At 32.6% G+C, this 21,555-nt stretch overlaps 1 protein-coding gene across 4 annotated transcripts; it reads left to right on the top strand.

Annotated features, from left to right (window-relative positions):
- The first annotated feature begins 2,322 nt into the window (after nt 1-2,322).
- Nucleotides 2,323-16,074, top strand: LOC148627566 (protein Wnt-2b-A-like). 4 transcript variants are annotated; one of them, XM_088574880.1, is made up of 6 exons: nt 2,323-2,663; nt 7,514-7,749; nt 12,739-13,019; nt 13,857-14,121; nt 14,946-15,198; nt 15,781-16,074. In XM_088574880.1, the coding sequence occupies exons 1-6, from the start codon at nt 2,590-2,592 to the stop codon at nt 15,854-15,856; spliced, it is 1,185 nt and encodes a 394-aa protein (XP_088431006.1). In that variant the 5' UTR covers nt 2,323-2,589; the 3' UTR covers nt 15,857-16,074. The 4 variants fall into 4 exon arrangements, with proteins under 4 accessions (XP_088431006.1, XP_088430990.1, XP_088430999.1 ...); XM_088574864.1 differs by lacking the exon at nt 2,323-2,663 and adding an exon at nt 5,315-6,171; XM_088574873.1 differs by lacking the exon at nt 2,323-2,663 and adding an exon at nt 5,318-6,171 and having other exon boundaries at nt 12,742-13,019.
- The last annotated feature ends 5,481 nt before the right edge of the window (nt 16,075-21,555 follow it).

The following is a 21,555-nucleotide window of genomic DNA, read 5'->3' as shown; positions in this document are numbered from 1 at the left end:
CAACATAACGAAAGTTTAAACTATTAAGCATTAATATCTCCAGTGGACTACATTTATTTGCACCTATATTTCCTCATACAGTTTCTATGGGCCTACAGAAGGAATTCCAATGAAGAATATTTGGGATTAAGAAATGCATGAATAAGCCTCTGCATGGCTTTTAGGCAGCGCTGTTCTTATGATTTTTTCTACTTCTGACAATATACTGGGTTGATTTGAAGGATTAATATATGGGAAGACTTCTACAAATACCCACAATGTGAAGACAGCTACCAGAGGAAATGTTAAGCTCATGGTTTGCCATATTTCTCCCTTAGTATATTGAATTTTTCCTCTATTATCATTTACAAATTCATGCCCAGTTACTTTAATTTGCCAATGTTACCACTGCTAAACAAAAAGTGTGAAACGCTTGTCTGTGTGTAGATCATGCTTAAGGCTTATGTGGAACCTGAAATAAGGAATGATTTTGATGTATAAATCGTGACTTGTACATAGTTGTTTCTGGTGGATCTGTTAGAGGAAAGTAAAACAGTCTTGCTACAGAGATTAAAACAATATAGAAATTCAATATTAACGTCAATAATTCCAAATTTTAATAATTAACTTGGAATTTCCAACTTTAAAGTCGAAAAAAGAAAAAAAAATAGAATAAAAAACAACTACCCTAATGGGCTTCCATAGCTTACCTTGTCATTATGGAATAGTGTTACTAAGTAAGCCTAAAATGGAAATCAGTTCACAATTGTTCAAGTGATATCCTTAACTTTAAACAAAATATTCAAGGAATGAAAGAAAAACGGAACAAACCAACAAAATCAACTATCTTGGCTTCACTAAAAACTGGAGATCATGTAATCTGGTACACTGCTGTCACCGTTAATCATATTATGTCCGATATAATACAGAAATAAAAAAATTGTTAGGGAAAGAATGAATCTGTCACCAATTGAATCGATGAACTAGTCGCCCTGCATTATTTTATTTCTAGTGCAGCATAACTACATGTATGTAAGTCAATAATTTACCCATTCAGTTCAAGACAATTGAACACCATGGAGCGTCATACATGTTAGAAGTGTAAAGCTGTTAAAGTTAACTGAATTGATTGCATATAAATATACTACGTGTATAATAAAGGAAGTACACAGTGTAGAGCAATCGAGATTATAATAGAACCACAACGTATAGGTACAGATGGAGCCAAATGTCCCATAACGGTGACTTACACTAGTCTCACTGGAAAACAAAACATCGCCGGCGTTTTTCAATGGTTTAAAAGATTTTTGTCAAGTGTTTAGGTTACATTTTCTTTTTATACATGATGACAAATGGAGTCTTGTTCAAAGTAATCCAAAATAAACATGTACATGTTGTAGTGTCAAAATTTTACCAAATAAACTATAATTATTAGGAACATATTAATTTGCAAGGTAAAAATTGTGGCTATTGGTCCTTCATTGTTATGCATGACTTTTTTCCTTGTCTGGTCTTTGTCTCTGAATTACATTGTTTTGGTTTCCGCTGAGACCTTGGTTCCCTTGATCACTCTTTCTGAAAAGACATTTCTTAAAATATTCTACAGCCATAAAATACTATACTCTCTTAATCACTTTCCGGGTTAGGGTAAATTTAAGAAATAAATCACGGAAACTCCATTTTGTCATTGCTTTTTTTTTTGTAAAAACATGTAATATAGAAAACATGGTCCTTTTAGCATATATCTAAATAGGAACTAATATATCTGAAGCTAGAAATTCTTGGTTTTTTGTAGTGGGTTACAAGCGGTATTTTGTCCGGCATCGTCCACAAGTTACTACTTTGAATCGTGCAAACAAGTCGTCTTCAGTCAAGATGTACGTTACAGAAATGTCTACTCTAAGATAATTGCATGTAGGTTTATAGTCAATAATTGTAGTAACCAAATGCGGTAGGGCGAGTGTGATGAATACTAGTAAAGGAACGCCTATAGCGTGTACCAGACTGTTCTTATTTCCCACCAACAGCTTGGTTCTTGGCTTCCTATGATGAACTAACATTGTTTGACTTTATTCCAAAGCACTTGTTTTGTCTTGGACTAGAAATAGCATTGTTTTAGCTTAGGAAACAAAATTATTGCATTTTGTTGTGTCAGAAAGTATTCCTTTGACTATAGCATGCTCTTAGAACAAGATACATCTGGTGCTTTGCGCCCCTCTGCAAACTTCAGATCATTATTTCATGTTTTGAACAAACACGCTCCAGATTGTTGGCAAAATGAAGTAAATAATGTTTCATAACGTGGTCCGTTCTAAAATCCATTCAATTAAGCAAATAATTGTATCTAATCATATTTCAACCCAAGACTTCAAAGACCGTCTGCTTGCACGTGCAATTGTAGTACTCAATAGCCATCCTGGAACTACTTTCGAGGAGTCGAATAATCTTTGATGAAATTTTCGATATTAGAACGTTAAGTTGATGGTGTTGATGCAAATCTTCAAATATGACGTTTATAATTATGACATTTCTGCAGATTTTTGCAACTGACACGAGCTTTCATTATGGCATGCCAATATTTTATTAAAATGAATATTTCTTGTGATTGGAATGTGTGATATTGGCGTTCTACTGACTTACTTCTTACTACTGGTATCACAAGGAAAAGGTTTGGAGGAAATATGGTAAGTAGCAATCTTTATTATCGAACGAGCAAATAATTCTGCACTCAAGAACCTGCCTATATTTTAAGTCCGTCTTTAATATGGACAAATATATTAGTGCATGCCGATCCCTTATTCAGGACAGCTGTGTGTATGTGGGTGTGTCTAAAATTGAGAAAGGATTTATATGTCTGTATTTTTTCCGTTACGTTGATAAATCTCAAATATCTTTTATTTATAAGACCCTTAACTTGAAATCAGAAGAATCAACATTGGTTCTGCCCGATTATCCCACCTCTGCTTGAATATTATATACTTGTCATAGAACGATATAAAAATTGTTAAGTATACTCTACAAAGTCAGACACACGAAAAAAAGAGTGAGGAATTATCCCGGGCAAACAAGTTCTAATTATTGTCTACATTATTCTATGCTTGAAATAAAAAAATGAGTCGTATAAGATTTGTTTTTCTTATAAGTGAAATGGACCGACTTATTTAACACCCTTCCCGGTCTTATCGAGTATAAATCGATTAAGTGTATATAGTAGTACGTTCGTTGTAGCATATCAATGTGAAGGATTCGGTTTTTCATTTTTTATAGAGTGGAGCTTTTTTATGATCTTTGACTCACAAATAATAGTATTTGTATAGTCACACTTATTAATCGATTTTTTTACAGTTCAACATTTATTTTAATATTTCAGATCGACTATCAATTCGATCACCCAGTTGAGACAATGCATGTTCTTCTATCTAATGTTCGTGAAATGACCCGAGCGAAGAACCTATTTCTTATCTTTCATTTTTCTTCTGCAGAACAGAAAAAAATACAATTAGATTTTATCATATAACAGAACAACTTTAAAACACTTATGCAATTATATACAGTCAAAAAATAAAACTTAAAATATGTTAAAACAAAGCAGTTATCGTTTACCGGCATGTGAACGATTTTTTTATAGGGAAGGTGCATGGTAGACAGTAATTTGTACACACGAATGTCCATGCGTTTTTTTTTTCTTCTCACAATAATATATGAATTGATCTATCTCTATAAATGTACATGAAAGCTCCAACCCGAGTGTTTCAGGTACCCTTTAAACACCACGTCATCAGTCATTTTCTATTTGGCTTACCTTTGCTGCCCTGGTGAGATGAAAGTATACCTAAAGCGCCCGAATAAGATACCAAACCTACTGATCTGATTAGGTAACGGTATGTTATGAACGCGCAGGATTTCATCGAGAACTGGCGACCAACGGTTCGATCTCCTTGTTTCACGACTACTGTAAAGATGTGGCATCATAAACATCTCTATAAAACCCATTTGAAGATGTTTTTTTACTAAGTTTGAAATGGTATGAATGATTGATTATAACTGAGTAGTTTACGTCCGTCGTTGTTCCGTTAAAAACTTCAATTAAAGATGATACTTAATGATTGATCGTTCATTACAGGTTTGTATGTTTTACTATTTTCAGATGTCGAACAGAAACTTAATTGATTGCTAATTTGTTAATCTTTGTCTTATTTCGTAAACCTTCGGAGTCTCAAAGCAATTTATGTTATAAACTTCTATCTAAAGTTTGTTGTGTCTGCCTTAGAACTGTTCGGCTGTTTGTGTTTTCCTCTATGGAAAGTAAAGAGCGTGTTTATTTATAGAACTAGTTATTCTGTCCTTTAATCTAGTGGTTCTCATTCAAAGTACATAGATTTCACAAAGTCATCGATGTTTCCATGTTTAAAAAAACCTTGGCTTATTTAATGCAATTAATCTGAAAAGTGTTGGTCAGGGGCGAAAATTTGTGTAAAGTATTGGTCGAAAATAAGAAACATAATTACCATATTATAGATTTGAGTCAGGTTAACGTAAGCGTTGACAAAAGTGGAAACACTTGTATAACATACAGTAACAAAAAAAATATACACAGCAAAAAATAAGTAAACCCCAAATGACCGGGGCGAGACCAGGTACGTCGGCTATGGTCAGCATTTCCCGTTCCATCTAATAGTCCTGAATTAGTATATGGATCGTATTTGTTAAATCAGTGAATTGGTGTCTCATTGAAATACATAGTCTCTTAACATGTACTACTGGAAAGGAACAGATAAAGAAGTTCACATTATATTGTAATGCTTGGCCCACTGTTTATTCTTAAGTTAAGTTAGTTTTTTTGCTACATAGCCTTTGTTTTAAAATGAGGTGTAGACGACCACACTTAAGGAACAAGTGCATCTGAAGCTAACGCTGTCAAGTCGTTATCCTTGAATTATATTTTTTGATTACCGTTCAAATCCTAGTTCCTTAATTTCCCTTTCAGAAAAGTTCATGGTGTCATTTTCTGTGCATTCATTTTTTTTCTGTACTTTTTGGGGTATTCATTAGTTATTTTAACAATTCATTAGTTGTAATGGAGGTTTCATTTATTCGGTTAAATGGATGCTACATTCCAGACAATGAAAAAGAAACACTTCCTGCATGAAAAGTCAACTATGATGCACAGATGACATACATACTAATTTGTGTATATCTTGGCTATTTTGCCTTTCTGTTGAATGACGGCACTTAGTTTATCACACAATCGCCAGCTTTCACTGAAGGTTCATCTCGTCAATATATCAAAGTCTTAATTACGGTGCTATTAAGCCTGAGACTTATCACTAGTGTCATGGGCAGCAGGAATATATCTAAATACCTGTTTCAGTAGCATAGGTCTTTGAAATGATACACCTGTGTCGTCGACCCCAACTGAATTCCGAATTTACCGTTGATTCCTAATTTGAAACGTGTGGAAGCAATTTTCCATCAATTTTCTCATTAAATTAAATCATAAGCCGAGAAACGAAGAGTAGAGGCGTTGAATATGCAAGTGTCTGTTTTGTGTCGTTTAACTCTGACGAAAGGTTGTAGGATTTTTGTCTAAATGTTCGTTCATTTTTGTGTGTTTTGGTAGCAGATTAGTACAGCTCAACAATTAATAATAAAAAAATAATATGAAATCCTTATCTATTGTGCTAGGATAATCTCGTTTTTCTCTTTTACCGATTTGTTTATATTTCGCGTTATTTATGCTGGTGTGTATCGAATAATATTCTTTGTAGTTGTTCGCTTACGTTTGTATTGAAAAATTGACCGCCCTTTTAAAATGCCCAATAGAGTGGACTTTGGTCATTTTTAAATATATAGACTAAGGAAATTGTATGGATGTTCCTCAATGCTACATGAAAAGGTGATGGAAATCTCAAATTTATAGTGTTGCGATAAACAAAACATTTCACTTCGTTAAATAGATATAATTTGGATAAAGTGGTCATTGTTCACAATATTTTTATTTTGGCAATGGATTTGCAACTGTCTTGTTAAGACTAAGGATGGGATAGAGGAATTGTTTAGCTGTGATATGACTTCATTTGTTTTGAAACTGTGTAAAAACTATGGATAAAAAGGAATGGCACCATTCTATAATTTGTTCGGAATAATATTTTTCTGTGGGTTTATTATTGCATCTGTCCATTCGACTTGGTGGTAAGTAATTTGACAACATTTTCACATATTTTAATTTTCCCTTTTTAATACTGCTATGTGTAATTTGCGTTTTAGAAGTGCCCAGTTTACTGATATTGAGTATGACTTAAATCTTAATTTAGTTCCTTACTTGTTCTTAAGTGGTTTGGTTTAATTTGAGTTCCAATTGAAAATTTGTAATGCTTAATTGTGAATATTTTATTTTCGGGGTCGTTGGTAAAAAGAAGTGTAAAAGATCATGGTTATTGTTCAAGAAGCCGCACACCTTCAAAATGGTTTTGTTTTCGTTATGGCACTTTTGTTAAAAGTACTACGATGCTATCACGTTGTTCTGGTGATAGAGTGGTGTCTTCTGAAAAAAGATACTGTAAGTCAAAGGTGGATTTCGCGGTTCTTAAAATTGAATAAATAAAAAAAAACAATATAAACTCTTATAGCAGAAGTAAATAATATTAATAAAGAAATTCCGCAGTTTCGACTTCCTTCTTTCTATTTTGAATAGAAAAATTTGCATTTTCAAGAACGAGTAATTTGAAATATTTTCAATTGAGATTACAGATTAAGAACATAACACAAGTCTTTTAAGAAACACCCAAAAAGCCACACTTGTCTCTCACTGCAACTAGCATGAAGTACGATGAAAAAATAATAAAGATCATTTGATATATGTCATGTAACCATAGCCCTTAGATTTAAATGCAACAAAATATAACTAGAAAATGTTAGGTATTTCAAGAAAGATTTGTCTACTTTTTGTTGGATGAGAAGTTACTCCCATTTCCTTCTTATAAAGTAGAAAACAAAACGGTTTATGAACTTAGATGATATGATGATTACTAATATTAAACAGAAAGGTGTGACTTCTCGAGAAGAAGCATCTTTGATGTTTCATAATATTTCTTCCTGCTGGCGAATCCATTTTCTAAGTCTTGGCTTGCTATCCTCCTATTGATTAGGTATTTAGCACTATCTATATTACAAAATTAATCAAGTAGAAAAATATTTCTAGATTTGATTTATTCTATTATTATTACTTTTCTTGGTAATAGAAAAATAATTTTAAAAAAATCTTTTTTTATAGATGTTAGATTTAGGTATACAGAATTCTAACTAAAAGATGTTGCACATATGTGTTAAACGCAGTTATTCAAAAATTAACGTAGTATTTACAGGTCGGGCAGATATAATTTCATAACACATTATATATTTGCACATTCCCTCGTATAAGTAAACCAAATTATTTGCACATACATTTAAACTATCAGAATGAAATATAAAATTAATTATATCAATTGATAGAATAAAACCAAGTTGGTTATCTAAATGGACTTTATATTTTCAGGTTCATTAGTCAATTGCCCTTACATGCCGTAGGGGCTGGTATTTTGTGTGACAATATTCCTGGACTCGTCGGTCGACAGCGGCGGTTATGTCGACTACATCCGGATGTAATGGTTAACATTGGACAAGGTGCCCGTCTTGGAGTCCTTGAATGCCAGGCACAGTTCCAGAGTCACAGATGGAACTGCAGCACTCTAGATAGGGATTCTTCTGTTTTCGGGAAAGTTATGTTAAAAGGTAAATTGACAACACAACTTGTTTGAAAGTTACTACATTAAAAAGGACCTTTTACTTTGATCTCTACTGGGGAGAATTAAAAAAAAGATAACACAACCAACAACAAACCCGCCATATTAAAGTGTGTATACTAGGGAATACATTTTCTACCATTGCATTAGCAAAGCCATTTGAAAACCAAAACGATAATTTAGTTGATTTCATGGATAACAGGTATTATCTTTGAAAAAAAACAGATAGCCGACGCAATAAAAATTTACTTCTAAGTTTCCACATTTCTTTCAAGGAAATAACACATGGCAAGCAATTTCAAATTTTCGATAGTTTTTTCGAACGTAATTTCAAATTTTCGATACCGTTTTTTTTAACGCCACTAAGTTATCAGTATTTGGCCAATCGGAAAACAGAACTGCGATCAGATGACTTGTATTTCCATAGAAGAGCGCCGTTAAGATCGAAGGGTAATAAGCGGAACTATATCGACTACGTCGGAAAAAAAGTATTCATATCGACCTATTACGTACGCACTCCTGCCTAAAATCTTGTACACAAGCCTGGTTTTTCAGTCATTCACTTTAAAAGTTAACGTTGAAACGAAGTAATTATTTTTTTTTTGGCCTTATAAATAAGTATTGAACTCTAATCTTTAACAAGCTACAACAAATGATTGTTGATCGCATTGTTGGTCAACATCTTCAAAACAGGATAAAAATTCCAACCAAGATTTTATCTAATGTAAAGTGTAAAACAATAACGTTTAAAGAATAAATATTGTGTTTGATTAAAGGAATGTTAATTTTTAGAATACAGAATCATGACTTGTTGGTAATTGGATGTGACCAATCATCACCCATCATACAAGATGGATCAGAGAAAAATTAATTATAAGTAAACAAACTACAGTCATGAAATCTTGAGAGAAAATCAAACGTCAAAATCGCTAACTATAAAAATATCATGACGTGCAAAGAATTTTTAAAGGTTTCCTATGTTATGTTTCTGTACTGACTTCCCCTATTCATATCTTCAGAGAAGAAAGATATGAGTGCAAAATGTCTAGCTATTGTATTTACCCTATCTTCGAAACTCATGATGCAATAAAGCATTAAATTTCTACGTTAAACTTCGTCCTCTTCTCATAGTTGGTGCCCATTACTTGGGAAAAAAATATGTACAACCAAGTTGTTTTTTTTATAGATTTATTAAGAAATGTAGATAAAGTTACCGCTCAGAAAAACGGAATGTATATAATAAATCTAATCTAAATATGTATGTGGGTGCGAATGTGATTATATTCCAAAAACAATTTATTTACAAAGTTACTACGACCCAAGGAAGTCTGCACCAGTTTATTACTCTGAATATAAATCACCACTTGAGTTAACAACAACGTAAAACGTAGCACTGTTTTCTATTCCAAATGTCGTTACTTTTCTCCAAAGGAAAGGGGATGTCCGAGTTTCTATAAACATTAGTGTACAGCATGTACTATTGAAGAAACCAACGTACTCCATGATAGACTCAATATTACAATATTTTATCTATAATAATTTAGAATAATTTATGTTTTACATAATAATGAACTGGTATCTGCATTTCAAGATATATCACATGCCAAAAAAAAACAAAACAAAACATAAAACAAAAAATAAAAAATTTGTCACTTAAGTGGATCCGTATATAACTAAAAATCAATTACAAAACACATGTTCGAACAAACAAAATAAACTTTCAGTTAACACGATACTAAACACACAATAACCATCAATCAAAACAAAACTTATTTCTCAAAATAAAGAGAAAAAAAATAAACACATACCGCACCGAGACCATAAAACACAGAACACAGTTAAACAAGTCAAACAGTAATTTGGATTTGTCCGGGGCATACCATACTTAATTAAAATTTTCACAAACTGCAAAGTGATTTAAGTTACACAATGAACACGGCATACTTGAAGAAAATAAGCCTTACAAGTCTTTATAGAACCACTAAGCGATATACAAAAACATACAAAAGTTTGTTTATGATGATGAGAACTTGTAGTGATTATAAAACAAAAGAAGATGACATTATTAATAAATCTGTGTCACAACTTTTAGCAAAGGAAAATGATTTGAAAATTTGAGCCCTTAAACATAGATAACAAAAAATACATTCGAATTCTACTTTGTTTAGGCGCGCTAAGAAGATTTCGCTGTGCTTTTTATCTTGTTTTATTGAATATATACAATATTTCTATTTTGATTATATCGTGTGCATAATTTGTCATCCAATTCTTAACTTTAAAAATGATACAAGCTGAAAACTAGCTAATCCAGTCGTCTTCGGGCGTTTGTCTTTATCAGTTTTCTGACTTTTCAGGGACATGTAAAACGACTACGCAATGATGATACACGTTTTAAAGCTATTCAAGTCAATCTCATTGCACAAAAGCGTTAAATGTCGGTTTAACACGTCTAGAAGATGACATGTTACAGACAACCTTGTTCAAATCAAGTCGTCTGCTGAATTCAACAAATTCCGCGCCAAGATTTCACTCGTATCTAGAATAATTTCATGCGACTGAAAATTATTGAATTGCGATAGATCTAGCTGTTTTATTAGCAATAATTGATGGGGAAACTATAAATACAAGATTCTTCCCAAAAAGATGACACCCACCTTAAAACATAATTCTGCTCGACATTATCTTCACTGGTATAATTGATAAACAGTTGAAGCTGCTAGGTGCGTGTGCTGTACGGTTTTACTGCATTGCTATCTTTTTTCTCCTCATTATCCTATTAACAGTTTTCTAGATTATGACAAGGAAGCAAAAAATTACGATCATCGTCCTGACTTTAAAGCTATGATATATTGATGCAAGCAGAGAAAAAGTGGCTACAATTACACAACTCTAAGGTGGTCGAAAATTTATGGCTGGAATATTTGGGATCGTTTTCAGAAATAGTTTAAAATATTATAATCATGAGAAGTCTATGATTCAAAATTTCCGCTACACAATTGAATTTTTTTCCGCCCCAAAGGAGTGTACTCATAGAATCAATAGATAGTGTGATTAAGAGATCCTTTAAAGTTTTCTACATTTTTCGGAAAAGAATCACTGAGGTAAAATGATATGTTTAATGCTTAATCCTTTAACGAATTTTAACTAAGTGACAAATCGCAAATACTTAAGTAATCCCAGACATTTTCGCCACTCAATGGTTTTAAAAATGATTTGTCCTAATAAAAAAAATATCAAGAAAATGTTCATGAATTAAGGATAAATCAGCATGTTGTTGATAATTTAGAAATAAAATATTTGTACAGTTAAAGGTACAAAAATTTATTATTTAATCAAGGAACTGGGTTTGGGGCATTATAGCATAATTTGCTTTCTCCAAAAACACCAAACCACGGTTTTAAAAGTCAAATTTCACACTTTGATGCGATTATGGATCAAAAACCCTTGACACTAAGCTGAACAATAACATGTAATACAACCTTAACAAACCGTGGCGTTCTGTGTTATTGTAACAAATAGTATTTAGTACAAATCTACAATAATAGATTGCTTCAGAGGGAAAATATTCTCTATAGTTGTATTGAAAAGACACGAACCTTAGTATTTTATTTAGCACATATGAACAAATTAAATTTCATTCAACGCAGATTGTTTAGATTGAATAGTTTGTATCGAGTAAACTGTTGCATTCAAAAAGAACCAGCACTACTTATTTTCGTGAACATTTTCTATGTAGGTAGTTAGTGGAACGAATTCTTTAATACAATAAACCAGTCATAATCTTGTCACGGGTTCTCGGCATACATGTATCTTACGTGATTTGTCATCCTTGTGTTAATTTTTAAGAAGTATTTAATTATAGGATATTTGTGGCACCCTAGTTAAAAATTCAAATAAATATACAATAGATCTTTTCCTTTGTAAATCTGTTAGAAGGATAACTCTTGTACAGCCTTGTTCTGAATACATTTTAATGCACAAATGATGTTCGGATTTTGCTTTTAAGTACCCTTGTTTATTATAGAGGGTGCATAAATGGCCTTATTTACTAACACTCCCTTAAGTTCTACATACAATTAAATCAAACAAATGTAAGCTCCATCATCACCCTTGCTCGCAAAGTATTGCTTATTGCGCTCAAAAAATAAATCGAGAGGGGTAGACCAGTTGAAAAAAAAATGGTTTTGTTTGTTTGTTTGTTTGTTTGTTTTTTCGTGTGTAAGGTTTCTAAAATACTACATATAAAACTCTCTTTACTATTACACTTTCACTATACATAATGGCCAGTATGGATACACTTCCGGTCTAGCCGGGGCAGAGCTACTTATTTCAATATCAAGAAAGCATGAAATACAATTAATCAGTTACATCATATAAAGAGGAGAGGAGTAAAGCTGAAGGTGGTCGAGGATAGGGATTTTTTATTGTTGAAAAATTGTTTTAAGTTTTTGTTGTCCTTTTAAGCATATAATCACAGGCTTATAAAGTGACATGGCGGTGATCAGAGTAAGGGAACGATTAAGCATTAATTGAGTTCAATGGTTAGAATTAGGGAAAACAAACGCGTTAAAAACCATACGAGAAAATGATAAGATAAGAGAAAAACAAATCGATGGTTGGCTAAATTTAGGAAAATGTGTCACAAGAACTCAAAATGGCTTCAAAGGATATTGACTAGGGTTTTTTTTCCATGATTGTAGAAATTTTGTATATGGTTTATTTGGGGTAAAATTATTTGAATTAGTGGTTAATCCTTCAGCCAAATTCTTGAAATCTTGAAAAAGACTTGAGCATTCCCAGACACATTCGTCACTCAATGATTTAAACATAATTAAAACATAAGTTCTAAAATAACTAAACAAAACAATACGAAGGAAATCAAGTGTCTTTTTATTTATTGTTATTTACAATGGACGAAATACTTTACAAAATCACAAGTGTGCAATTCTTAAAATGTCAATATTCTATTTTTGTTAAGTAGGAAGTCGGGAAGCATCTTTCGTGTATGCTGTTTCGTCGGCTGGTGTAGTACATGCTGTCACACGTGCCTGTAGCAGAGGAGATTTGATGCAATGTGGTTGTGATCCTTCCAAGTCAGGCCGTGGCTGGGACAAACGTGGCTGGTATGAATGGGGAGGATGTAGTGATAATGTGAGATGGGGGAGTCAATTTTCCAGGATGTTTATTGATGCTAAAGAGAAGAGAATAAGAGACTCGAGAGCCCTAATGAACTTACACAACAATCGAGCAGGTAGAAGGGTAAGTGTCCATCTGGTATTTAAACGATTCGGCCTCTATCATACCTTTATCTAATTTGTACCGAAAGAAGCCTGCATGCAAAGCTAGGGTGTAAGGGAATGAGAAACAAAAACTAAAAGAAATAATTCAATAACTGAAAAAAACGAAATATTGACTAAAAAATATTCACAGCAATGAAAAGTCACCAACAAGGAAATAGCCCTATTCATTTCTGCAGGAAAGCAAAAGAAGAGGCGTTATATGAAACTTCTTATACAAGAGTTGTTTATTGACTTTTATTATTTGACGGTATGAAAAAAAAATAATTTAGTATTTCGTCAGAGCTTTGTTCGATTATTTGGGTAATTACGATGACAAGATGTACAGTTTCCGTTGTATCTTCTAATCACAGTAGGATAATTAAATACAAAATCATACAAATCGTTTCAGGAATACAGGACATGACAAAAATGCGTTTTCTCTTTAGCTACGAAATCGATCTGATATAAGTAAAGGAACAAATAGAAACACATTTGTTTTAATTTAACAAAACAATTGCAATTACACTGAGCGATGAAGCTGAAGAAGCTAACTTCCGCCCTCGATATACAGTCAGACTAGTAAAAATATTATACATATTTATATATATTGATACTGGGAGCAACTTCGAGTCATTTAAAAAAAGTCACAACCGCACGTTGATAGTGGTGACTAGATTGTTAATTGAATGCGTGAACACGAGAAACAGAGTTACAAACACTAGAGTCAAGCTGCTTATTCAAAATGGGAGTAAATGCCTCTGCAGTGAGCAATTGACTTACCATCTAATGATCTAACACTATATTCGTTCAATTTCAGGCTGTTAAAAAGTTTATGAAACTAATGTGTAAGTGTCATGGCGTAAGTGGTGCATGTACACTCAGGACATGTTGGCTTGCCATGCAACCGTTCAAGACTGTAGGGAAATATCTGAAAGCCAGATATAATGGCGCAACCCAAGTCATGATTAACCAGGATGGATCCAGTCTAATCGTTGCCAATAGAAACCACAAAAGGCCGACAAGACGAGATCTCGTTTACTTAGAAAAGTCCCCTGATTATTGTTCACCTGATATTAGTATAGGTAAAGATCAAGATATTGTAGATAAAGTATTCCATAAATTTGCAATTGCCGTGTATATTTTTTGATATGTGCGGAATATTACATGGCAAAATCTGAATATTGCATGCTGTATCAACCCGAGACTCCTATATCACCACAAGGCCATCGGCCCGCGGTGATATAGGTCGATATAGGGTTTAAGCAAACACTTAAAATGCATATACAAAAAAGGTATAGTTTTATCTATATAATTCACTGAATACGGTGTATTAAAAACAGTACGATGTAACATAACGCAAAAAAAAAGAAATAATTACCAACGAAACAACATCGATAATACAGATTTCCCTTTAAGATCGTCTGAAAATAGCTGAAATATTGCTGCTCGGACGTTAAACCCCAACAAACAAACAAACAAACAAACAAACTTAATTTTGCTACTGCCTGTAATGCAGCCCATACAATTTTTCTGCTTGGATACGTTTTCTTACCTCAAAGCTATTTAAGGTTCGCCCAAGATATGTATTTGAAACATAGCTATTAGCGTGCGAAAAATACTGACACACCAGACATAACAAGTGGTAATAGAATTGTTAAGTTTTACCCATGTATCTTAATTATGCCGAAAATCCAAGTAATTTATAAAATTATAACAATGCAATATAAGTTACATCGAGTCTTCGAGTAACGTATTATTTTCTAATGTTTTAAGTTTGTGCAGATTTTACCACTTTTCGTTACCGTCAATTTGACAAGGCTTAGCAAAAATATACAGCGTCAATAATTTAGGTTATTTATTTTTTCATGCTAAAGTGTATCATAGACTATTTCATAAATTATTTCAGGTTCTTTAGGAACAGCAGGACGAGTTTGTAACAAGTCATCTCTCGGAACCGATGGCTGTGACATCATGTGCTGCGGAAGGGGTTATTATTCTAGATCAGTTACCATCACAGAAAAATGTGAATGTAAATTTCACTGGTGTTGTACTGTAAAATGCAAAGAATGCACGAAAGTCATGGAAATACAAACTTGCAAAGGACCTAGTGAAAATAAAAGGGCAAGACAAAATCCTAGATATAACTGGAAAAAGTTAAGGTACTATTGAACTTTGAGGAACTAAGCTCAAAATAGCAATCTTGTGATATAAAGGTGTGATGTATGTATTTGTTAAAGCTTTAGCTAACTTAGATACTAATGAAAATGTTTTACATACTGCGACCTTTGTTTCTGATAGGAATTTAAGATAATTGCGTCATTTCACTGTTCAGCTTATTGTAATTTTTACTGTGTTCTATGACAGGAAAGCTTCATTGATTCATTTTTGTTTGAAATTTCTTTTTGGTATTGTATACTTTTATTTTTATCGCCGTAGGTAAAAAAGGACACAATCTTGTTCATTGTCAATTGATAATTATGCTCTCAGCAAGGAAGCCTCCTGCAAAAACTGAAATATCAAAACTGCGACAGTATGATCCTATAAAATAAATATTGATAAATGAGTGTTTGGTTCCCTGGGAAAGGTTATTTAGTATTTTATTTTTTGTCGGTATGGTCATACTCTTATGTGATATCATCTAAGTGTGCAATTAATTAATGTAAGTTAAAGTAATCGAGCTGCATTTTTATGATCAACGAAATTATGTTTTTATACAACGAAGAATTTCTATTTCCTAATAGGAATTTCGTCCAACACGGAATGGAAAGAACTCCGATTAGAACAACAGTTTCCATGGTTAATGTGGGAAATACTTGAAAAAGATAACAAAATGACAAAAATGAGTCAGAGAAAGTTGATTTGTAATCAGATACCACCTTTTTCTAATTTGCAAAAGGTACTATAATTCTTGAGAGGTAAAGCAATATACATCATAATCGCACCTGCATTGTGTTTTACGATCCAAAGTATATTTCATTTTGTATTAATGCGTTTAAGTCGTTTTAATCATAATTTGAAAATAAAAGTCAAACGGACATGCACTGTACACTTAACTCGTCGAGCGAAGGATGGTAAAAACTAGAATAAAAAAATAACAAACCGACTGCAGCAACTATTGTAGAGAAGACATCCCTTTTTCTTGTGTCATATGGAAAAGGAAAACAGCTACAGGCTAGGAAAGGTGGATTAACTTCTCTGATCTGCTAGTTTATAATGGTGATTAATTCGATAACAAGGCATTGGTCTTAAATTAACAGAACATTGCTCCTTTGGTTTTACTCTAACCACGGAGATGACTATGCTGCACCCACTTTGAGAATTTGGTTTGTAGCTTTGGCATTAAAAATAAGTTGTACGTCGTCTCATAATTTTATTTAAGCTCCAACTCTTCATATAGGAGACATTGCGTGAAACTTGTATTATTTTCTGAATGTATTTTTTTGTCATCTTGGATGTCCCTTTTGGTGTTTGAATGTTAATGTGAGACAAATGTCTCAAAGTTGAATTTTATTTTCCTGAAAGTTTTGAATAATGAATTATACCTAAAATGCACACGTGTAAATGTAAGAGTATAAAAACAATATTTACTGGAATTCTTCAAATCAAATAGTATGTAGTACAAATAAACCAAGTCAATCAATACAATGGCAAAAATACATTAGAAAGAAACAAGGAGATAAAAAAAAAACAGGTACTAAAACAAAAAAAAACACATACTTTTGTGATTGACCTCCATTAAATTCTGAAGTGGGGGCCTGGGAATTTTTGGGGTTAGAATATTTGGTTTTTAAATTTAGCACGTCAGGAAAATATTTTCAACAACATCGGAACAAGATTATTTATTTTCATTTCATGCAGTGTATCCTCCTTTATTTCTATCTTTGAGGATAATTACTATATAAATTTACAAAGATGAATATCATGAGTGGTTCTGGCATATTTAAACAGTCTGCAATAATGTTCATTCTGCAAACACCCCCCCTCCCCACATCATATATAACGGAAACAGCACTCGTATGAATATCAGTGATATGTACACTTCATACTCCAAACAGATATGACAAACAATTATACACTTTATAGAAATATAAAATATGTATTTTAGAAGTCAAGAAACTATAAGAACACACACATTCAAAACATAAATCGAAAATGAAATTACTAAAAGTTTAATAGAGGTGTTGTTGTGTTGTGAAATAAAGGCAAGTTAAAAACAATATCTAAAACACAATTGTCAGGAGTCGTCATTTAAATAGAGACAACTAACACGCATACAATGTGGGTATATTGACAGCTTGTAATTGTTTGTCATGAAGTTTCGATTCCAAAAAGTCTGTATCATTTATGCTTAGATTCAGTCGCATCAACTACAAACGGTCATGACAACGAATCAAATCAACTTTATTGTCATATAATTCTAATACAGATTTGTAACATGTAAATAGGAACAACTAGCACTAATGATACAATAAGAGTATTTAAAATAATAATAATTTGTAACAGTCATGTCTGTTATAGCCTTTCATATCCTTTTCCGAACAAAAAATAAAGTATTAATTCTCTTAATATTTTATTACCAATCTTTTCTAAATGTATTTTGAGTAAAATATCCATAACTATTGAAAGTTTTCCTCCATCTTATACATTTTTAGTTCGAAAGAGATTGAAATATGCACATTAATTTGTTCACCATGGTCATTGTAATTTTTGTATGATAACAGTGAGACGATTACTAGGCTTTCATTGAGTAGGAAACAATAGGAAAATGCATGAAATGTGCTTATGTTCCTTGAATTATTTGTTTAATGTTTATAATTAACAAATAATCTATCAAGGCAAAACCATATCATGTTTTTCTTCTTCAAATGTCCCATTCATCTTTATATTTGAGTATTTTTATGAGAGGAAATTTGATAAAAAAAAAAAACAAAACAAAAAACAAATTGTTCAAAATCCAAGTCATGAATGCCTTATTTCTTGACCCAGATTTTTTTTTACGTTTTGAACAGTCTATCAAAACCCAAGATTTTTTAATTTTTACCGATGATTTTTCTATGATTTTTTTTGCGTACCTTTATGGTACCCACTTCAATAATATCTCGTCAAAAGACACATTAAAGGCGTAATTATGTTGAAAACAAGTTAAGAATTTCTCATGTCTGAATAAGTTAAATCCAAAAAAATGTAACAAGCATTATTTAATTGCCCAACCAATCTACCAAATATGAGGATTTATATCGATTAAAAGGTCCAGTTTCTTATTAAGACTTCATCGTAAGAAGTCTTATGGAAGGCAATTTTCTGTGTAGAGGATATAGCTTTACACCTGTCACCACTCAAAGCTTAACACCGCAATTTATGCAAGTCGGTAAAGGATAACGTAAATAGCTTCGCGGATTGAATGAATAGTGTTCACACCTTGTGATTTTTTTCATATCCTGTATAGCAGAGCCTATAAGCTAACGGAGTAAATGAGAAAGCGGTTATAGGTCTGCGGAGGAATTTGGACGGAGGAACGACTTCCTGTGATGAGCAACTTTAACTTGAACGATGAATCTAGTTTGGTATTCGACATACGAACGATAAATTTAGTCTAACATTAGACATAAGAACGATATATCAACTCTAACATTAGGTACATGAACGATAAATCTACTCTTATATTAGGTACATGAACGAAAGATATACCTTGACACTAGGTTTATAAAGTTTTTATGCTAATATTTGGTTTAGTAATGTAATAGAGATGTGAGATGATATATTTATATGGTTGGTATTCTTGAATTTTGATTGTGTAAGAGAAATTTTGTTGAACTGATGGATGTCAATAATTATGTGAACGACTAAAATGGGACCAACGAACGGACAGACACAAGGATCAATATTTTCTCAATTCACCGAGTGTTGGTTTAGATATTGAAATTGACTGTAATAACAGTTTTTACTCAACAGAAATTTAGAAGCAAGAACAAAGCGGCTGCGCCAGCAAGAGTAAACTTCCACTTTTTAGCTCACCTGGCCGTAGGCCATGGGCGTCCGTCGTCGTCGTAAACAATTTCTTCAAACGGCTTTTCCTCTGAAACTACTGAATGGATTTGGATGAAACATAAGATGATTGTTCCTGCACAAAATGACCGTTTGGATCTTTGATTGGTTGAAAACATGACACCCGATACTAAAAATAGAACATAGGGGTCAGACAGCAGATATTTGCATATATCTCCAAAACCGTTAGGTTTAGCCAGATTCTGACATAGTTAAAAGTATTCAGCATGATGAGATCTATCTGTGGTCAAATTTTGGTGAAAATCTGTTGACCTATGTTGGAGTTATTGCCCTTTTTGGACATTTTTTTGCTGTTTTTGATATTTTTAATTTCAAAAGTCTTCTCCTCAGAAACTTCTATACAGAATTCATTGAAAGTTTATATTTTTCTTTTTTAGGGTATCCTTTGATCGGTTAAAAATACACGGCCGCATTTCTAAAAATAAAATATAGGGGTCTGACAGTAGTTTTTTGCATATATCTCCAAAACTATTAGGTTTAAAGCTGTCAGACGATTCCATGTAAGAGTTATTGCCCTTGAGAGTTGAAAAAAAAATTTTTTTTACAGTTTTCAGGCAATATCTTGAACACTATGACAGATAGAATGAAACTTTCAATTGCTGGAATGATTCTTATTATAAGACCTACAAATGTCTTCAAGGGATCAAAGTTGTCAGACGACTTCATGTAAGAGTTATTGCCCTTGAAAGGCAAAAAAATACGTTTTGGCAGTTTTCAGTCAATATCTTGAAAACTATAACAGATAGAATGAAACTTTCCATTGATGAAATGATCTTTATGATAAGTCCTACCAAAGTCTTCATGAAGTCAAAATTGTTGCACAACTCCTTGTTCGAGTTATTCTCATTGAAAGCAAAAAATTAACCAGGTGAGCGATTCAGGCTCTTGGGAGTCTCTTGATACTTGTATATACCTTAATCGAATTCATATGAAAGAGGAATACCAAGACCTGGCATGAGATAAAGACTATAACCTCTGTCAAGGACTAGTTAATAATTCTAAGTTGTGACATCGGTCTTGAATTAGCGCATTTCTCTAAAAGTTCTTTTCCGATGGAAGTTAAGTACGGAGATGACTGCGTTTTCCTCGACCATGCGTCCATAAACGATAACATTACATAATTTCAGTAACTTGTATATATTTTTCCATCAAAAAGTTTACAAATCATCATGAGCCTTTTGTTTTACTCAGAAAATTGAATTATTGATATGAGATGTTGTTTCCGTGAAGGACATTGAAGGCAATAATCATTCAAGTGTAATTTTTGGGAAAAAAAACTATTTAATAACAAAAATGCAGTAATGTGAAATATGCAAGAATACACGGCAGACTTAAACAATTAACATTAAATTGCGAGTGAATTTCATCATTTGAATATTTATATACAGCCCTAAAAACACTAAATAACACAAAATTGCACATTGAATAATAAAACAAAATAAATACTAAACAGCTCTATGAATTAATTTGACTGCAAAGAGCCATCATACTCCGCCTGAGTCACCGTACAAGTACGAATGGCAAAAGAGATACATGTATCTATCAACATTCGTCTTCAACACACTCACACTATACACAAACAGATACTACACGGCCTTCAATTTCATTTATGCTCTTCACATCAGTGCCCAGATATTAAAATCTTTTAATTATTTGCTATAGAATAAAGTATCCACTAGATAACTTGAATGGATTATAAGTCAGACTTATCCAGCGGAAATTTTTATCCAGTGGTTGAGCATTCGGCCAGTCACACAAACATATCAAATATCGTCTGTATGCACCAAGAAAATACAAAGATTTTTGTTTGTATTTTAGAGACAAAAAAGCACAAATGCACAATAAGTATAAAAGAATTAACCAAACATATCAATAAATAAGCCATAGAAAATGAATTTATGTGCGGTCATGGAGTAAGAGTTTTGGTAAGTACATGTATGCAGTAAATCGGTTTCGCGGCAAAGTATTCAAAGCCAGCTTAGTAATTTGGTAGTTATAGAGGATTGGGCAGTGACCACACTAGAACGCACTTGTTTGCTGTTTTCTATTTTATGTTAATAATTATGGTAGATTTAATTTTTTGAAGCATTTACTTATTGTTTTGTAGATATGATAATCATATTGTTGAAATGATGTTTCGGGGATGCTTGTTTGTGTTAAATATGGACAGTTTGTAATATGATTTTTTTTATGTTTTGCAAGATATTATAAGAGGTGGTCATTGCGCCATCCAGTACCTGAATTAGTGTGTTCTTTTCTATTTGTCTTGACTTTTATGTACGAATATTTGAATGTGGTCAAATATTGAGAACAAGTATAAAATGAAGGAACGATTAGCATATATATATTTTATATTCGATAGAACAAAGTGAAGGAAATCGAAATCCAAAACAAACAATGCTAAGAAGACTATCTTAAAAACTCGACGTTCAATGTGCCGAAGACGAATT

The sequence above is a fragment of the Perna viridis genome, chromosome 1 (genome assembly GCF_037379345.1).
Source record: "Perna viridis isolate PV_CMFRI_1.1 ecotype Kerala chromosome 1, ASM3737934v1, whole genome shotgun sequence".
Taxonomy (NCBI): Eukaryota; Metazoa; Mollusca; class Bivalvia; order Mytilida; family Mytilidae; genus Perna; species Perna viridis.
Note: the sequence above shows the minus strand (reverse complement) of the source record. Positions and strands in the feature narration are given on the sequence as shown.

Excerpts from the sequence above, each read along its gene's own strand:
- LOC148627566 (XM_088574864.1), top strand. The coding sequence starts at position 6,095 with ATGGCACCATTCTATAATTTGTTCGGAATAATATTTTTCTGTGGGTTT. Across the intron at positions 7,750-12,738 it reads CGGGAAAGTTATGTTAAAAG|TAGGAAGTCGGGAAGCATCT; the intron begins GTAAATTGACAA and ends ATTTTTGTTAAG. Across the intron at positions 15,199-15,780 it reads TATAACTGGAAAAAGTTAAG|GAATTTCGTCCAACACGGAA; the intron begins GTACTATTGAAC and ends ATTTCCTAATAG.